The sequence below is a fragment of the Lissotriton vulgaris genome, unplaced genomic scaffold, assembly GCF_964263255.1.
Source record: "Lissotriton vulgaris unplaced genomic scaffold, aLisVul1.2 SCAFFOLD_871, whole genome shotgun sequence".
NCBI classification, from domain to species: Eukaryota; Metazoa; Chordata; class Amphibia; order Caudata; family Salamandridae; genus Lissotriton; species Lissotriton vulgaris.
The window spans coordinates 786,821-803,490 of NW_028245531.1; the positions used below are offsets into that span (position 1 = coordinate 786,821).

Here is a 16,670-nt window from a genome sequence, read left to right on the forward strand (position 1 = left end):
TCCTGTCTCTGCTTCCAGGTGCTGATCTTACACATTTTAATCGTGTGCCTTGCACTGCAGACAAGTAAACACAGCACATGTGTTTCTGAGTATGTTTACACATAAACACAATATCAAAGCTGGGTACTTGCAAGAGCGCCATAAAATGATTCCAGATTTAACTCATTGATTTGTGTCCATAATTAAATGTGAGCAAAGCTTAATGTAATGCTTTTTTTTTTTTACATTTGGCATTTTCTTTATATACAGTCCATTTGTGCTTGCTTTTTCTTGGCTTCCCCCAGGTAGGAAGGGGGGTGGAGAGAAAGAGAGAAAAAGGAGAGAGGGGGGGGGGGTCTATTGGGTTCTCTTCAGGTGCTCGTCGAGTGTGCTCCACATGTGTGCTTTGGCGTTATGCTCCTTAGAGAAGTTGCCTGTGATGTTGTCTGCTCCTCTCAGGAAGGTGACCCAATTAATCCATGTTTTAAAATTTGCTTTGGCAGTGTTCTTCCAGTTAGTCAGGATTATTTTTAGGGCTGCTGTGAGCAGCAGGTCTAGTAGGTCTCTCTCTTCTCTGCTGTTTAGGTTTGCGGTCAGGTGTTCTGTTGCCAGGCTTGCAAAGCTGATTGTTAGGTCTGCTTTGAGCATGTCGTTTAGGAATGCGTTGATCTGCGTCCAGAACTTCTTGACTTTCACGCATTCGAAGATGAGGTGTTCGAGGGTTCCTTCCTCCTTCTGGCAGTTCCAGCAGTTGCCTGTTTCTGCGATGCCGACCTTGTGGAGCCTGGACGGGGTCCAGTAGGCCCTGTGGAGGAGCCAGTATTTGGTTTTTGCTAGTTGTGGGGTGACTTTGTTTGTTGTTGCTGAGCTCCACATTTTTGCCCGTTCTTTTTCATTTAGCTGCCTGCCTAGGAGTGTTTCCCATGAGTTTGTTGTTTTCTTGTTTTGCGACAGTGTGGATGGGCTCAGGAGCTTATAGATCTTTGCAGTTTGGTGGCCTGTTGAGTTTAGGGTTTGCATGTATTTGATGATGCCTGGTTCTTCTCTGTGTAGGTTTGCTCTGGTTATGGCAGTTTTGATCTTGAGGAAGTTGTAGAGCTCTTGGTTTGGAAGGCCATGTAGTTGTTGTATGTTTTGAAATGTCAGCGGCTTTTGCTTGGTTTCCATCTGTTTGGGGAGGCTGATTCCTTTCTCGATCCATGTGTCGTTATTCATTGTTGCCCCTTGGTATGTTACTTTTGTGTTGAACCAGATAGATTCCCATGTTGTGCCTCTCAACTTCTGCATCATTCGCCTGTCTATTTTCATCAGCGCTTCCCTGGTGTGTTTCAGTATTGGGTTGAATCTTAGGGGGTGCCTGTTTGCTGTTAGAAGAGCTGTCAGGTTGAGGCCTCCCAGGAAGTCTTTCTCCACCTCTAGCCAGACTGGTTTGTAGGTTTGGGTGTCGTCTATCCAGGCCATCCCTTGTCTTGCCAGGCATGCTGTTTGGTATGTTTTGAAGTTTGTCAGGTTGAGGCCCCCGAGGTCTTTGGTTAGTCTCAGTTTGAGTAGGCTGATTCTGGGTCTTTTGTTTTTCCATAGGAAGATGTTTATGAGTTTGTCCAGTCTCTTGTGGAAGCCTTCTGTCATTGGGAGTGGTAGCATGTTTAGCGTGTAGTTTATCGCCGGCGTTATCATCATTTTGATCGTTTCTATCCTTCCCCACCAGCTTATGTATTTTGGCGACCATAGTTCTAGTCTTTCTTTTATTTTTTTCAGCAGTAAGTCCTCATTATGTTGTAGCGTGGATGTTAGGTCTCTCCCAAAGTGTAGTCCTAGGTATTTGAGTGGTTTTGTCTGCCAAGCCAGGCCTGAGTCCCCGAGGACCTCTCTTGTAGTGTGGACGTTCATTGGTTTGCACTCCGATTTGTCTTTGTTGAGTTTGTACCCTGAGGCTTCTGCGTACTCTCCTATTGTGTCCATGAGCGCTGTTATTGACGTAGATGGGTTTGTGGTTGTGATGAGGATGTCGTCCGCGTATGCCGCTAGTTTAACTGTCTTCTCTTTGACCTTAACGCCCGTTATTCCCTTATTGTCTCTAATTTTTGCTAGTAGGGGTTCTAGTGCCAGCAGGAAGAGGCCTGGTGAGAGTGGGCATCCTTGCCTGGTGCCTCTTCCTAGTGTGAGCGTTTCGGATGTGCTTCCGTTCACCACTATTTTTGCTTTGGGTTTGTTGTAGAGGGCCATCACCATTGCTATGTATTTCTCCCCTAGACCGAATCTAGCCATGCAGTTCCTAAGGAACGGCCCTGAGACTCTGTCAAAGGCTTTCTCTGCGTCCAGCGCTATCATGACCGCCTGTTCGCTGCTCTGTGTTGTATGATTGATTAGATGGCATAGTAGCCTTGTGTTATCTTGCGATAGCCTGTTTTTGATGTACCCTACTTGTGAGCTGTGGATGATGTCTGGTAGGACTTTGTTTAGTCTATTGGCCAGTATCTTCGCGTAGATTTTGCAGTCGACATTTATTAGCGAGATGGGTCTGTAGTTCTGCGGGTACTGAGGGTCTTTCCCCTCCTTGGGGATTATTGTGATGTTGGCTTCGCCCATGGACTCTGTCATCATGCCGTTCTGTATGCAGGCCGAGTAAGTTTCTGACAGTAGCTTTTTTATGTGGTGGCTGAAGGTTTTGTAGAACATGGAGGTGTATCCGTCTGGTCCTGGCGCTTTGTTCTGTTTTAGCTGGCTGATTGCAGCTTCGATTTCTTCTTCCGTTATGTCGGCTTCGAGCGGGCTTCTCTCCTCCTCTTTGAGTTCTGGCAGGTTGGTGTCATTTAGGAGAGCGAATCCTCCGTCTCTGCTCAGGTTCTTATCCTCGGAGTATAGTTCCTGGTAGAACTGTCTAAAAACTTCCAGTATTCCTTTGTTCGTTGTTTGGGATTTGTTTGTTTTGTCTGTTATTGCTGCTATTGTATGTTGCCTTTGTTTAGCTTTTAGGTAGGATGCCAGCTGTTTCCCTGCTTTGTTGGCTCTGCACAAGTTCACAGATTTGAATTTTGTCAGCCAAGAGCCTGCTCGTTCGCTCAGAATCTTGTTCAGTTCGTATTTCTTTTTTGTGAGCATGGTGAGTGTGTTCTTGTCTGTTATGTTTGCGCAGTGACCTCTTTCCAGTGCTTTTATCTCCTCTTCTATCTCGGAGATTTTTTTGTTCCTGCTTCTGTTCATCCTTGATTTGATGTTGATCATTTTACCTCTTAGTGTCGCTTTGAGGGTGTCCCAAATGGTGCTCTTCCCCATTTCACCGTTGTCGTTGTGTTCAAGGTAGTCTCTTAGTGCTTCCTCGATCTCTTTCACGTTTCCTTTGTTTTGCAGGATGTCGTCATTTAGTCTCCATCTTCTCGTTGGGTTCTCGTTGTGTTTGCCGCTTAGAGCGAGTGATATGTGCGCGTGGTCAGAGATGGTTATTGGAGCTATCTCCGTTTCTTCTATTAGGTGCGTGTGGTTGTTGGACATCAGTATGTAATCGATCCTGCTGTAGGAATTGTGTGGGTGTGAGTAGAAAGTGTACTCGCGCGCCGTTGGGTGCTGTAGCCTCCATGGGTCTGCTAGGTGATGTTTGATGCATAGGTCTTTCAGGGTGTTGTTGTTATGGGAGTTGTGACTTGGTCTGATTGGGTGCCTGTCCGTAGCCTGATCCATCGTCTTGTTCATGTCTCCTGCTACGAGCAGGAGGTCTTCCTGCGGTATGTCAGTTAGCTTGCTGTCCACTTCTTGCCAGAACCGTTTGTCTTCAGAATTTGGTCCATAGATGTTGGCTACATGTATTCGGTCGTTGCCTTTCTGGACGCTTGTTATCAGCATGCGGCCATCTTCGTCTGCGTTTGTCGTTTGTATGGTTAGGTTAGCCCTCTTGCTCAGGATGGTTATTACTCCACGTTTCTTCCCCTTAGCTGGCGAGCATAGTACGTCCCCTATCCATTTTGCTTTGAGTAGCTTTGCTTCTTCCTCCGAGAGTTTGGTCTCTTGCAGCGTGTATATGTCCCCTTTTAGTTTGGCCAGGTGCTCTAATATTTTCCTGCGTTTAATCGGATGGTTCAGGCCTTTAACGTTCATGGACACCACCTTTAAGTTCGTGGTTAGGCTTGCCCTTGTTGAGTCTGTCATGGAGGTGCTGTGCTGTCGCTGGGGTTTCTATCTTCTTTGTGTTTTGGTGTTAGCATGTATGTCCATATTCCGTGGTGTGCCTTGTGGCCCCCCCCGGGGGCTGGAATATACGAAGTGGGATGATAGGTGAGGAAAAGATATAGCAAGGAAAGAAAAGGGAAATTCTAGTTACACAAATGCCTACTGTCTCATCTGCCGTCCTGTCCACCTGTCCCGCCCTCCCCCTCTGTCTGCCCCCCTCCCTCCCTCCCCCCTCCCCCCGCCTGTAGAAAATCGGGTGTGCGACAGCAAGGGTCCTCACACCCCCCCCCCCCCCAAGTCCTTGCATAGTCTCTTTTGCTGAGTTGGTTCATGCGCAAAGGCTGTCCGCCTAGAGTGGAGGGAAAGAAATGCAAAACATTCAAAGGAAAAGGATATGGTTGTTGTTGTTGCCCCTTCTCCTTCGTTCCCGTCGTATTCGGCGGCTGAGGTAGATGCGGTTGATTGTGTGTGCGTTTGTTTGAGGTAGATAAGTTCGTTTGAGTTCGAGTTCAAAAAACAAAAAGTAATAAATGTGGGTTCCAAGCCTTCATCATATGTCCTCTCCTTCGGCTCCGTCTGAGGAGGCTCTTCTCTTTGCTCCTGGGCTTTGATGCTCCATGTCTTCTGGGACTGGGCCTTGCAGGTATCTATGTAGGTCGTTGGGATCATCAAATATTCTGCTTCCGTGCCTGTCCGTAATCCTCATTTTAGAGGGCCCTGCAAAGGTGAATGTGATGTTGTTTTTGCGCAGGTTCTCTCTCTGGGCTAGGAAGCCTTTCCTCACCTCCACTGTTAGCCTGGAGAAGTCTTGGGTGATTGTTACCTTCTTTCCGTTAATCAACATTGGCTTGCCCTTCCTGGCTACGGCGAAGATTGCGTCTGTATGATTGTCTCTTAATGGCTTGCATATTATTGGTCTGGGAGTGTTGCTGTTCGCTAGTTTCTTTGCTGGTATACGGTAGGCTTTAACGATTTCGAGCGGTCTGTCAAAGTTGAGACCGGTCAGTTTGGGGATTATGTTTTCCAGCATTAGGGCGCACGCCCCTGGAGTTTCCTCCTCATCTTCGGGCACTCCCAGGAGTCTTATATTCCCTTTGCGGCTTCTGTCTTCTTGCTCCGCCATGGATCTTTGTAGCGCTGTGGTTCTCTTTATCACCAAGCCTAGGTCCTTGTGAGTTACATTAGCGCGGTCTTCAAGCTGGCTTATCCTTTTCTCCGCCTCGTCAATTCTGCCGTTAGCCCTGCTTTGCTCAGCTCTGATTGCTATCAGTTCCATCTGGATATTGTCCACTGTCTTTTTTGTGGCCTTTGCTAGATCGTTCCCTTCTGTTATCTTCCTCAGTAGTGTGTCCAGTGTGATAGTTTTGTTGCCTTGGCCGCCGCGCTCCTTTGCGGGTGAGGCAGGTATGTCGTTTTTGCTCTTTTGTTGGTCATTTGTGACCTGTTTACCATCTCTCTCCGCCATGGCGTCGAAGCCTCTTCTAACCTGATGCGTTTGGGATCTCCCTTCTGTTAGTTGTTGTTTTGCGGGTTCTTTTTTTGGTCCCTTATCTTCTTTGTTACTTGGGGTGGTTGTTGCTGTTAGGTTGCTGTCCCTGAATCTTAGTGGCCACTTGACCACTCTGGTCTTGGTCCTGGATTCCGCCAGCCTCTTGCGGTATCTCCCCCTTTGCGTCTTTTCCCTCTTTGTGTTTCCCCCGGTCTTTACTTATTTCCACTCTGTTGCTACTGCTGGGGGGGTGCCGACACGCTGGTTGCTGTTGGGCGCGTTGTTCTGCTTGCTGGCCTTACTTTGGCCGTCCCTTCTACCTTGCCTCAGCGTGGTTTTGGCGCCTCCCTCGTTGGTTCCTTTCCCTTGGCGCGCGTCTGTTTGGCACTTTGTTGTTTGTGCCTTGCTTTGTGTTTTCCGTGTTTTCCGTTTCTCCAATTACTGCCCGCTTGCCCGCCACCTTTCGCTGTCTAAAGATGGCCGCCGTCTTGCGTGAGGATAGCGTTGCGTTGCACACGGTTCTCCGCTTGTTGCCTCGTGGTGCGATGGGGTCGGGGTTGCGTGTGAGCGGGCGGGTGTTTTTTTTGTTTTTTGTTTTTTTTTGGGCCAGCTGCTTCGGCGTAGCTACGAGCCCTCTGCTCGTGGAGTACAGTCGCTGCAGTGACGTACTGTTTCACCCCCCAAAGATGGCCGCTTGTTTACTTCTGTGCCCTTCCCAAGATGGCCGCCCCCTGCGTCTGTGACTTCCCGGTGGATGGCGTGTAGTCTTTGATCGTCCTTGGTTAGGCAGGGATTAGATCTCTGCTGTGCGTCGCAGGCTTGTTTGTAGCCGGCGGGGAGTCTGTTTGTTTAGGGGCGCTCTTGCTTGGGTGTCGCCTCCGTTATTCGGTTTCTGCTTTCAGGGGGCTCTTGCGCCTCCCGCCTCGACCCGTAGCTTTGCCTCGTTTCGCCACCCCCTCCACGTCTGCTGACAGGCTCTGTGGCTTCTGGCGGGTTTTGAGCAGTGCGGAGATTACTCGGTTCTGCAGGAGCCCGCCTTGTCTTGTCTTACCAAGATGGCCGCTACTAGCTTCGCTCCTACCTAAGATGGTTGCTTTCCGTGTTTGTCTCCTTCGTTTCCTTCGTGTCTGGTATTAGGGTTGGCTTGGAGATCCCTCAATACCTTGCATATGGGGGGGTGCCAGCGTCGGAAGTTTGCATGCGGCGCTTGTGGTGTCGGCCTTGGAGCGCTCTTACTTGGTGGCTTGGCGGTCTACGTCTCAGGTTTCTCCTCTAGGAACTTGCCGCCATCTTGCGCTTCCCTCTTCCTTTTTCCCAGCCGATTTCCTTTCACCTCTGTCCGCCTTCCCAGTGGATGTAGCCGGGCTTGGATACGTCTGACGGGTGCCCCCTATGTTCATGCACCTCTCCTTATGCTCTTTATCACGCTTATTGGTGTTTCACTTCTCCTGCTCGCCGTTCGTTTGACTTGGGGGTCGGGAGCTCCGGACTTAGGTCTGCTGCCTCCTTGCCATCCAAGCCACGCCCCCCCAATGTAATGCTTTTTACTTCATTTCAGAGCCTGTGCTGTGGAGTTAACATTATGTGAAAACCTTTGCAAATGTGGGTTTCGTTAAAATAGTATCCCAAAGTCATCTTTGTTCACGCAGATGGCTCACGGATACTAAAACTGGGATTTCACTGCCTCTTGCAGCTCATCCCAATGCTAAATGACATGCCATTGACAAAGCCAATAGCTCGCATTGCCGAGATTGGCTTTGGCAATGCTTGTTCGTATTACTGTTAGAAAGAGTTTAAGTGACATTGTAATAATGTGGCTACCTGTGATCAGTAACATTGCAGCTGCCTGCAATTTGATTTATTGTCTCCTTCACAAATAATAATGTAATGCAAAGTACAACTGAATGGTTTATTATTTAAAAACATTAGTTACTAAAACAGCTACTCTAGTTAATGTTTTAAATGTAATATTTATATTGCAATCATGATGTGACCGCTTATAGGTGGCAGCATGCTTTCTTTTTTTTAAACTTTTATTTCTGTGGCATAAATGTGCAATAAAAAATAACCGTTGCACCAGTTTGCCAATGGCAGACCTATTGGCTTTGCCAGTGGCCGCACTCTGTGTTGTCTGCAATTGATGCTCAGGCCATATAAGTTAGGGATTGTAGCACCCATTATTTTTTTGTTCATATCTGCGTACAGATGTTCTACCCTGATCGTGCGACAGTCCAGACTAAGTTGCAGGAAGCTTGGGTCTATGAGTCTTTAAGGTAGAACATCTGCAACAGATATTGGTCACACTGCACTTCTCATGTGATTTGTTGTTTTACAGAACATGTGCATCTCGGAACTGTCTTTCCCCAGTGAGACAACGGTGGAAAATGCCAGCCTTCCCAAAAGGCAAGTCCTTATCCCGACTTCATTTCAGTCTCCTTCCCACTACAAGCAAGTCTTCACGGCCGTTTTAACAGGTATACACTGTGCCTACCAAATGTTTTCAAAAGTAGGGGGAGGCGTTGGTGGAAGCCGTGTGAGGAAAATGTAAGCCAGTTTCGAGTGTGATCTCTACTTTCAAGTGGTCATTTTGCCTCAAGATGGTTTAACTGTAATATTGTCAAATTTGAAATTTGAGTAAGTGGTAATTCACAAAATTGGATTTGATTGCAAAATACAAGTTTGCGGCATAATTTAATCCATGCAACAGAAATTTACCATCACAGCGTGATACAAAATATTCATTAAATATGAATAAATCGCAGAACCATTTCCAGAATGGCAAGTCATTTATATTAATCAAGATGTTTCTTATTAATGCTGGCCCAGGATAGGGCGCTCTGAACACCTGCACTTTTTCCAGTGTACAATGGCTGTATCCCCTCGTAGAAGTACAGGATTTGAGCCTTGTTGCGACTGTTGCAAACAGATGTCTGTGACAGATCTCCATGACTTCTGCCTGGTGTTAGATCTATGGGTCTCTAGTTGGCAATGGTATCACCTTTGTCCAAATAGGGACCCTTACTTATAAATCGGGATAAGGGGATTACACTCCTTAATAACCCCTGCTCACCCCCTTGGTAGCTTGGCATAATCAGACAGGCTTATCTCAGAGGCAGTGTGTTAAGCATTTGGGAATATACACAGTAATACAGTGAAAACACTACAGATGAACACAACACAGGTTTTTATAAAAATAAGTATTCTTTATATAGACTTAAACACAAGACCACAAACGACAAAAATCCACAATACTACACTTAAGGTTGCTTGAAAGATGATTAAAGTCTCTTAGTTCAAGTTGTTGGTAAATGCGACAAAGTTCTCAACAAAGTACCTGGATGCGTAACGCAAAGTGAACAAAAGGCTCGCAATAGGGGAGATGCGTCGGTTCCGTGTCCCGGGGGAATGGTTAAGTCCTTACTCAATGCTTGCGCAAAGTAGGAGACTCGTCGTGAGCCTTACCGGTGCGGAGGTGATGCGTAGACTCTCGGCCTGCGGGCCCGTTGCGGTGCGCAAGATGGCGCCTTGATGCGATGCAACGATCCGGTTGCGATGCGAGAAGATGGCGCCCTTGATGCGGCGATGCGATGACGATGCGATGACGCCCTGGCAGCCTTGTGACGACTCTGTACTTTGAAGCCGCGACAGGCCCTGCGACACGCTTCTCCCGCAATGCGATGGCGACTCTCTCGATGGCGTCACGCTTCTCCGGTGATGCGACAGCAGACAGCTTTGATGAACATATGCTTCCAGGGAGATGTGGCGAAGGCTCGCTTCTCCGGCGTTGCAATGATTTCAGCTGCGGCGGCGACACGCTTCTTGTTGATGCGTCGTGCTTCCATCTCCCAGCGGCACGCAAGTGACTGGAGTGAGAATTCCCAGCAAGGAAATTCAGGAGGGAGCTGGAGTTTAACCCGTTTACTGCGGCCCCGATTTTCCCGCAGTGCGGCACTTCCGCAAAACGGGGGGGCCGTGTCGGCCATTGGCCGACGGCAGCACTGGGGACGTAGTGCTGCCATCGGCCAATGGCCGACGGCAGCAAGGAAGTGGTTAAGTCTTTTGTCCCTGACCCTTCAGCAGGAGGCAAGCACAGTTCAAGCCCTTGGAGAATATTCTGTAGATGAAAGTCCTTACAAAGTTCCTTCTCCGTTCCCTTGCCAATGAAGCAGACACTGCAGGCCAACCCAGCAAACAGCACACTGGCAGAGGGGCAGTCCAAACTCCTACAGCTTCCTTGGTTCTTCCCCTTGGCAGAAAGGTTTCTTGTTCCAGAAGTGAGCTAATTTCTTGGGTTCAGGGTCCCAATATTTATACCCCAAAATCCTTTGTTCTCTGAAGGCAGAGAGGCCTCTTCCAAACCAGTTCCTGAGTACTTTGTTGACATGACTCTCTTCTTCCTTTCACTGTGCAGGGCAGAGACATCAGCTGCCCCACAGGAGGTGGAACCAGCACAGGGGAGGGAAGATAAAGCTCTGGAGCACTCTGTTGACATGATTCCTCCTCTCCTTTCACAGTGCAGGGCAGAGACATCAGACAAACCAGAGGGGGTGGAGCCAGCATTGTAGAGGGAAGGCCTAGCCCTATTCAGGTCCCAGGTGTAACTCCTCCCTCTCATCTAGATGCAGATTACTCTATTCACCACTGGACTGCCCCAGCCTGTCTCCTGGATTTCCCTAGCCCTGTCACACACAAACCCAGTCAAGGAATGCACAACCCAGCAGAGGCAGGCTCAAACGGTTAGGCAAGCAAATACCTTCTTTCTAAAAGTGGTATTTGCAAACACAGAATATTAAAATAAACTTTACTAAAAGATGTACTTTATTATTCTGAATTCAGGCATACTAAATTCGAATTTCTACCCTGTTCCCTGAGTCAGTTAGGATTATAAGAATGTAATAATCTAACTGCCCATTCTAATCTATGAGAACAGGTAGCCTTCAATAGTGAAAAATGAAAATGGCTGTAATTCACTATCAGAACATGCTACACACATCAGAGCATGTCCTACCTTATACTTACAATGCACCCTGCCCTTGGGCCTACCATAGGGGTGTCTAATATGAAGCAACGGTAAGGTTTCGGGACTGGCAAGTGGTTGCACTTGGCTAAGTCGACATGGTAGTGCTAGACTGCACACAGACCTTGCAATGGCAGGCCTGAGTCACACTTTACAAGCTGCTTCTGTGAGTGGCACAACCAGTGCTGCAAGGCCACCAGCAGCATTTGATTTACAAGCCCTGGGCGCACTGTACTAGGGGCTGACAGATAAATCAAATTACCCAATCATGGAATCCAATCAGTATATCAATTTAACATGGGGAGCACTTGCACTGTGGCACTGATTAGCAGTGGCACAATGCCCATAGCATAAATCCAGCAAAAACATATCAAAACAGAGGAGGCAATCTGTCAAAATGGAAGGGAGACTCACACCAATTATGTCAGGTCTAACACCTGGTGTTTGGGTTCAACACACAACTTCAAGTCCTGTATGGAGTGCGCCTTTATGATCCTGAAGGCGATCCAAGAGCATGAATCAAAGTTGTACATCACCGAAGTCAAGCTCCCACTCGAAGTATAGGACGCTGACACACTCACACTCCTGACAATATTCCTGCGACAGGTCATTGTCAAAGTCCAAGTCTTCCAGTATGTCAAAGTCAAACTGAAAGCACAAAAAGACCATGTGGAATTTATCCCAGACCTGGCACTTTCAACTTGTGCAGTCGTGAGGATGTCATGGTGCCCCCTGGCCTGGCTGTCGGCCCCCCTCTGGCTCCCTTTCGCACACTTTTGACCCCATCATTTTGCAGAAGCCTCCAGTTGGGGTACTACCAGCAGGTCCCCCATTTGTGCCTCCAGAATTTGCCTCCGGTTCCGCTCTGCCACCGGAGCGAAACTTCAGTCCGGCACCAAAATCCATGCCGATCCCACAGACGGACAATGGCACTAGAGGAAGGCTCTGTTCCTATCTTCCTCACTGACTGAGCCAAATCCATCTCTCCCTGACCTAGGTCACTTCTCGATGCTGTACCGACACCACCAGGCCCAGTCCATTCAGATCAAGGCAGAACATTCCCATTATGTTAGACCCATACCCCAGTGCTCCACGATTTGGTTCCAACTATGAACTGAGTTTACCTGCCTTTGGGTGTGAGAATGGTGACGAGGGGTGTATCTTGCTAAACATTATGAGGATGAAAATGTATTTCTGGACTTACAAACTGCCAGTGGGTTTAACACTTCCTTGACACTGCATTATGTTTCCCCACTACTCAACCTCTCCTCCATAAGACCAGCGACCGAACAAAGTGTTTCCTTTGGTGTGGGGATGACATGCACTGCAACAGTTTTAGACTTGTAGTTACCCACTAACGAGGTCAAAACAATGTTTTATCAGTGGTTTTACAACCTAGTCAAACTCTATCCGAACATTTGTTTCCATTTAATGAGGCTCTGACTGACACTCGTGTGAGCATGTAGTCGAAACAGGCAGGTTGACAGACTTTTTCAGGCCAGTGCAGGGTGCTCTTGACTTTCTAAGACAGCTCCCCACATGAGAGTTTGGTGGTTCAAGTGAACCCTCACTCTTTGCCAACTACTTCTCTAGACAGAGGGTTGAACTGACTTGAGACCTTTGGGAAGCAGATATTTTCCTCTGCCAGCCTGGCCCTCAGAACTGTCAATACCAGCTTCTTGTCGGGTGGTATACCAATGTTTTGCGGGACAGGGTTGGTGAGATCTTACCATCAATTCCGGAGGAATTGAAAGCCAATTCGGCACAAACCATCCAACATGGTCAGGACTTGGTAAAGTATATTATGTGCTCTATACTGGACACTATAGACTGCTTGGGCAGAGCCGTTCAGTAGCACGCTTGGTTACTTTACATGTGCTTTTCCAGCGACTTGAAAACCTCTTTAACAGACATTCCATTCGATGGGTTTCGCCTGTTTAGTGAGAAGGTTGATTCAGCATTGGGTCACTTTAAAGAAACCGGACCACGGTGTGTTCCCTCGGCCCTTCTAATCCCGTGAGCAGTATCCTCATGAGGTTTTTCCTTTTTGAGCCTATTGCAGGGGATTGATGTACCTCCCACTCCAAGGCCCCCACCTGCCCAGCAACAGGCACCCAGTCCTTTCTGGACTGAGATTAAGCAGCCAATATCAGGCCATCAGGGACAGCAAACTTCCCAGTCCTCCACTCCTCTGGGATCTGCCACCAAGCCATGTTCGTTTGCCCTCATTGGCATATGACCAGCTTGTGGGAGGCGTTATCAAATATTTCCTCCAGATGTATCAAAATATAAAATCCATAAAGTGGGTCCTTCAAATCATCCAACGGGGCTACATCCTGTCATTCCTTATTGACCCACCACACCTCCCTTCTACATCCGAACATCTTTCAGAGGAGCACCTGTCCTTCCTTCTTCAAGGAGAGAAGGGCTCTTTTGGTCAAAGGAGGTCCCGGCCCTGCAAGGCGGGATTGGCTGTTACTCTTATTATTTTCTCATGCCGAAGGACTGGCCATTTTAGGTGGCCTTAACATACGCAGTTGTAGACCACCTCCAAGTGACGTTGAACTTGTATTGTTGGAGTTTATGATCAATGTGCTGAAGTCACCTCTTGACTCCTTCCCAGAGGCTCCCCATCCTTGAAGCCATCCTGAATATGGTGCAATGTTGGGCCTTTCCTCCACAACAACGTGGCCAGGACATTCGGGCTCTGGTTGCTATGTTTCAGCATCGGTCCTGGGTCTCAGCCAGAGGCTTTTGGGGTTCTTGACATCCTGCTAATTGATTACGGCTGATGGCATATGTGGACTCTGCAGTGGAACCTGTAGTTTCATTGAGCCCAGCACCAGTGGAACCTATTGAATTCCATCAAGGTTTTGGATAAGAACGTAAAAGACCTGCAGTGATGGCTGAAGCACAATTGAACCATCAGCAGACCCCTCTCCCTGCCTCACCCAGAGTTGACTGCTTTGACAGATGCATCACTGCTGGGTTGGCGAGGTCATCTGGGAGCAGTGGCGATCAGAAGACTGTTGGGGTTATGGGCTATTCGCCTGTGACAAAGGCTTTCTATCTATCCATTAAAGGAAGGTTGCTTTGGGTCTCAAGGACAACACCATCTCCATGTTTTACTGCAACAAGCAGGGAGGGTTGCATCATGGGGTCCAGTGCCAGGAGGCCCTTCTTCTGTCGTGCTGACTAGAGCACCAGGGCATTTCTGTGGTTGTGGACCACCAGACAGAATCTTTGAACGGAAGGGCAGACAAGCTCAGCCGGCAACACCTGGTGGATCACAAATGGCAGTTACATTCCAAGGTGGCACAAGACCTCTTCCACCAATGGGAAGTACCCTGGCTAGAGCTTTTCATCACCAAAGAGAAAGTGCAATATCAAATGTTGTGGTTGAACTTTCCAAGGATACTCCACATGGAGATTCATTCCGGATACTATGGAGCATGGACTTCTTTACGCCTTTCTTCCACTAACTTTGCTGCCCCTAGTTATGAAAAAGGTCAGGAGAAACAGGGCTCAATTCATCCTTTGTGGCTCCATATTGGGCACGGAGAGTGTGGTACCCAGAATTTCTGGGAATGAGCATCTGTCCTTCAATCAGGTACTATGAATGTAGGACCTCCTATCACAGCAGCAGGCACCTGCACCCTCATTGAGCGGTGGAAATTGACTGCATTTGATCTTCCTCACAAAGTTGTGGAGATCATCCAGGCTGCATGACATCCTTCTAGTACGTCTGTGTACGCTGGACGCTGAGACAAGTTTTTAGCTTGGTGTGGCTCCTGCATTGCAGACCAAACTGTTAGATGTCCTTTTTTAGGTCTCGCCTAGCGTCGCAGCGCATGGGCTGCTTGCTCTGCGAGATCTATTGTTGTCAGGTTGCTTGTGGAAGTGGGATGGAAGCTCCGCCTCTGCTTTTTATCTCACTTTATATTAAACGCGCGCCTTTGAATAGCAGTGAGGCTTTTTGCTCCCCTCCCTGTCTCCTTTCCGGCTCGCCCACCCGGACTGGAGATTGTGCACGCGCACAACGTCTCTTTTGCTTGCGCACAGCATCTCTTCCGCCATGTTTCACTCGGAGTTCAGCAGCAGAGTGTGTGCACTGCACGCTGCCAGACAGAGGAGTCCACACTACCTCCCGTGTGCCTGGAGACAGCCGCTTGCCGCTGAAGGTAGGGTTCTCCCAGCTCAGAGTTTACTGGAAAGAAAAAGCAACAGACGCCCTAGCCCACAAATGTTTGTTTCTGCAGTGTATCGAATGATTGGGTTGTGAGACTGTACAGAAGGCTACATTTTTAGCAAATATGGTGACAATTATATGACTGATAGCAATTACTAATGGACTTATGTACAGGACGTTAGAACTTAAATTGTCTCTAAGCGCTTGAAAGTGCTATGGTGCAAACTTTATTTGTGTGTTTTTCAACTTTTAGGAACTGTGATTATTTGCGGAGCAGGAGTAGCTTGTGCTGTAGTGTGTAACTTCTTCAATCCTCAATACTTATTTTGATTAATATTATTAGTAGTAGTTTTCAAATTATTACTACCATTTTTATCTGTGTTCTTCCTTTATTCTTGTTATTATTACTAATAATAAGAAGAAGAATATCAGTAGTTCTAACAATAATAATAATGATACTACAAGTTTGTGCTGTAAGCTACAAGGCATTGATAGCAAGTGCGATCGTGGAATTTTGCTACGTCCTGTTGGCGAGGTTGATTCTAGAAGAGTTGCATCTTGGTTATTTTGTTAAAAGTCGGTTTTTGGTACGGAGTGGGGGCTGTGCAAAAGCGGAAACGTATTCTCGTCTTTCCTTGTAGGCTGCTCGATAGTCCTGGCTCGGCCCTGGATGACAAATATGTCACTGCTTGGAAGTTTGAGTCACAAGGAGAGTTTGGTGTTCTCTCCCCCGCGCTGGCACTCTCAGCTGAGCAACAGTTAATATGTTAATAGCGGTGCATGGGCCCAAGTAGGCAACCGGGCTTAATGGAAGATAATCCTCGGTTGGCTTTCATAGACAGGCTACTTCAGAGGTCTGCAGTTTCAAAAAGTGGGGAAAGGAGCGCTGGTCAGTGGCGCCGCTTCACTAAAGTTACTTGAATTTTAAACATCAATGGTGTTATGGAACAACCACATTTAGAAAATACCAGACCCTTTCCAAGCGGGAGTGGAACTGGTAAACTCCGCTTTGGCACGCTTCAAGAGAAACAGAGTATACAACAGGCTTTAAAAAGACAGTTGTCCATAACATGAACTATGGAATGCACCTTTAAAGAGCACATTCATTTTTCTACAGACATTGATGTTGTGAAAACAGCACAACTAGTGAAAAGCCATCGCAAAATCTGTGCAATCTACAAATCAACTGTTAATCACTTATTCGAAAGATGGCCCTGAAAGTAGCTCAACAGAAATGTATTTTCCCAACTGAAACCAGGGAGCACAAAATAGGTTCACCCGAACTGAGCTACTTAACCCCTTCGCTGCTCATGACGAGCTGAGCTCGTCATGAGGCACGGTTGAGCTGTGCTTATGACGAGCTGAGCTCGTCATGAACAATGGGGAAAATTCAAAGCTCAGCATAGGAGGGGAAAACTCAAAGCAGCCAAGGTGTTAAATACCCATCTGTGTCCAGCCATCTGTCATGTTGATATTCAAACTGCTTTAATGACATAAGCTTGATAACTAGCAAGCTGCTTCAATCTCTCCCAATAATACTCAAAACTCATAGAGAGATCTGTTGTAGATAACAGCTACCTTCACTCAACCATGCATCTGAGCTTGATAAGAGTGGATGTGACCTAACCGCTAGAGAGGTGGACCTCATTGCTGGGGAACCCTGTTCGAGTCTTGGCAGGGACGCTCAATATCCTATGATTCTGGGCAACTCACTTAATCTCCCTGAGCCTAACAACAAATTAATGTGTCCATCTGTAACGCAACTGGTGCTCATGTAAAGCGCTCTGATACCTTTGGGTCTGGTTTGCTCTATATAAAACTCCCTCTCCCCC

The 16,670-nt window shown here is 47.6% G+C and overlaps 1 protein-coding gene across 1 annotated transcript in view; it reads left to right on the plus strand.

The window, feature by feature from the left end:
* LOC147666376 (5'-3' DNA helicase ZGRF1-like) overlaps positions 1-16,670 on the plus strand; it is a gene marked incomplete at its 3' end in the record, with an annotated part of 444,183 nt that overhangs the window by 366,597 nt on the left and 60,916 nt on the right. The window contains exon 14 of the mRNA XM_086949098.1: positions 7,968-8,106. Coding sequence (XP_086805224.1) covers positions 7,968-8,106 — 139 coding nt within the window. The remainder of the gene's footprint in view (positions 1-7,967; positions 8,107-16,670) is intronic.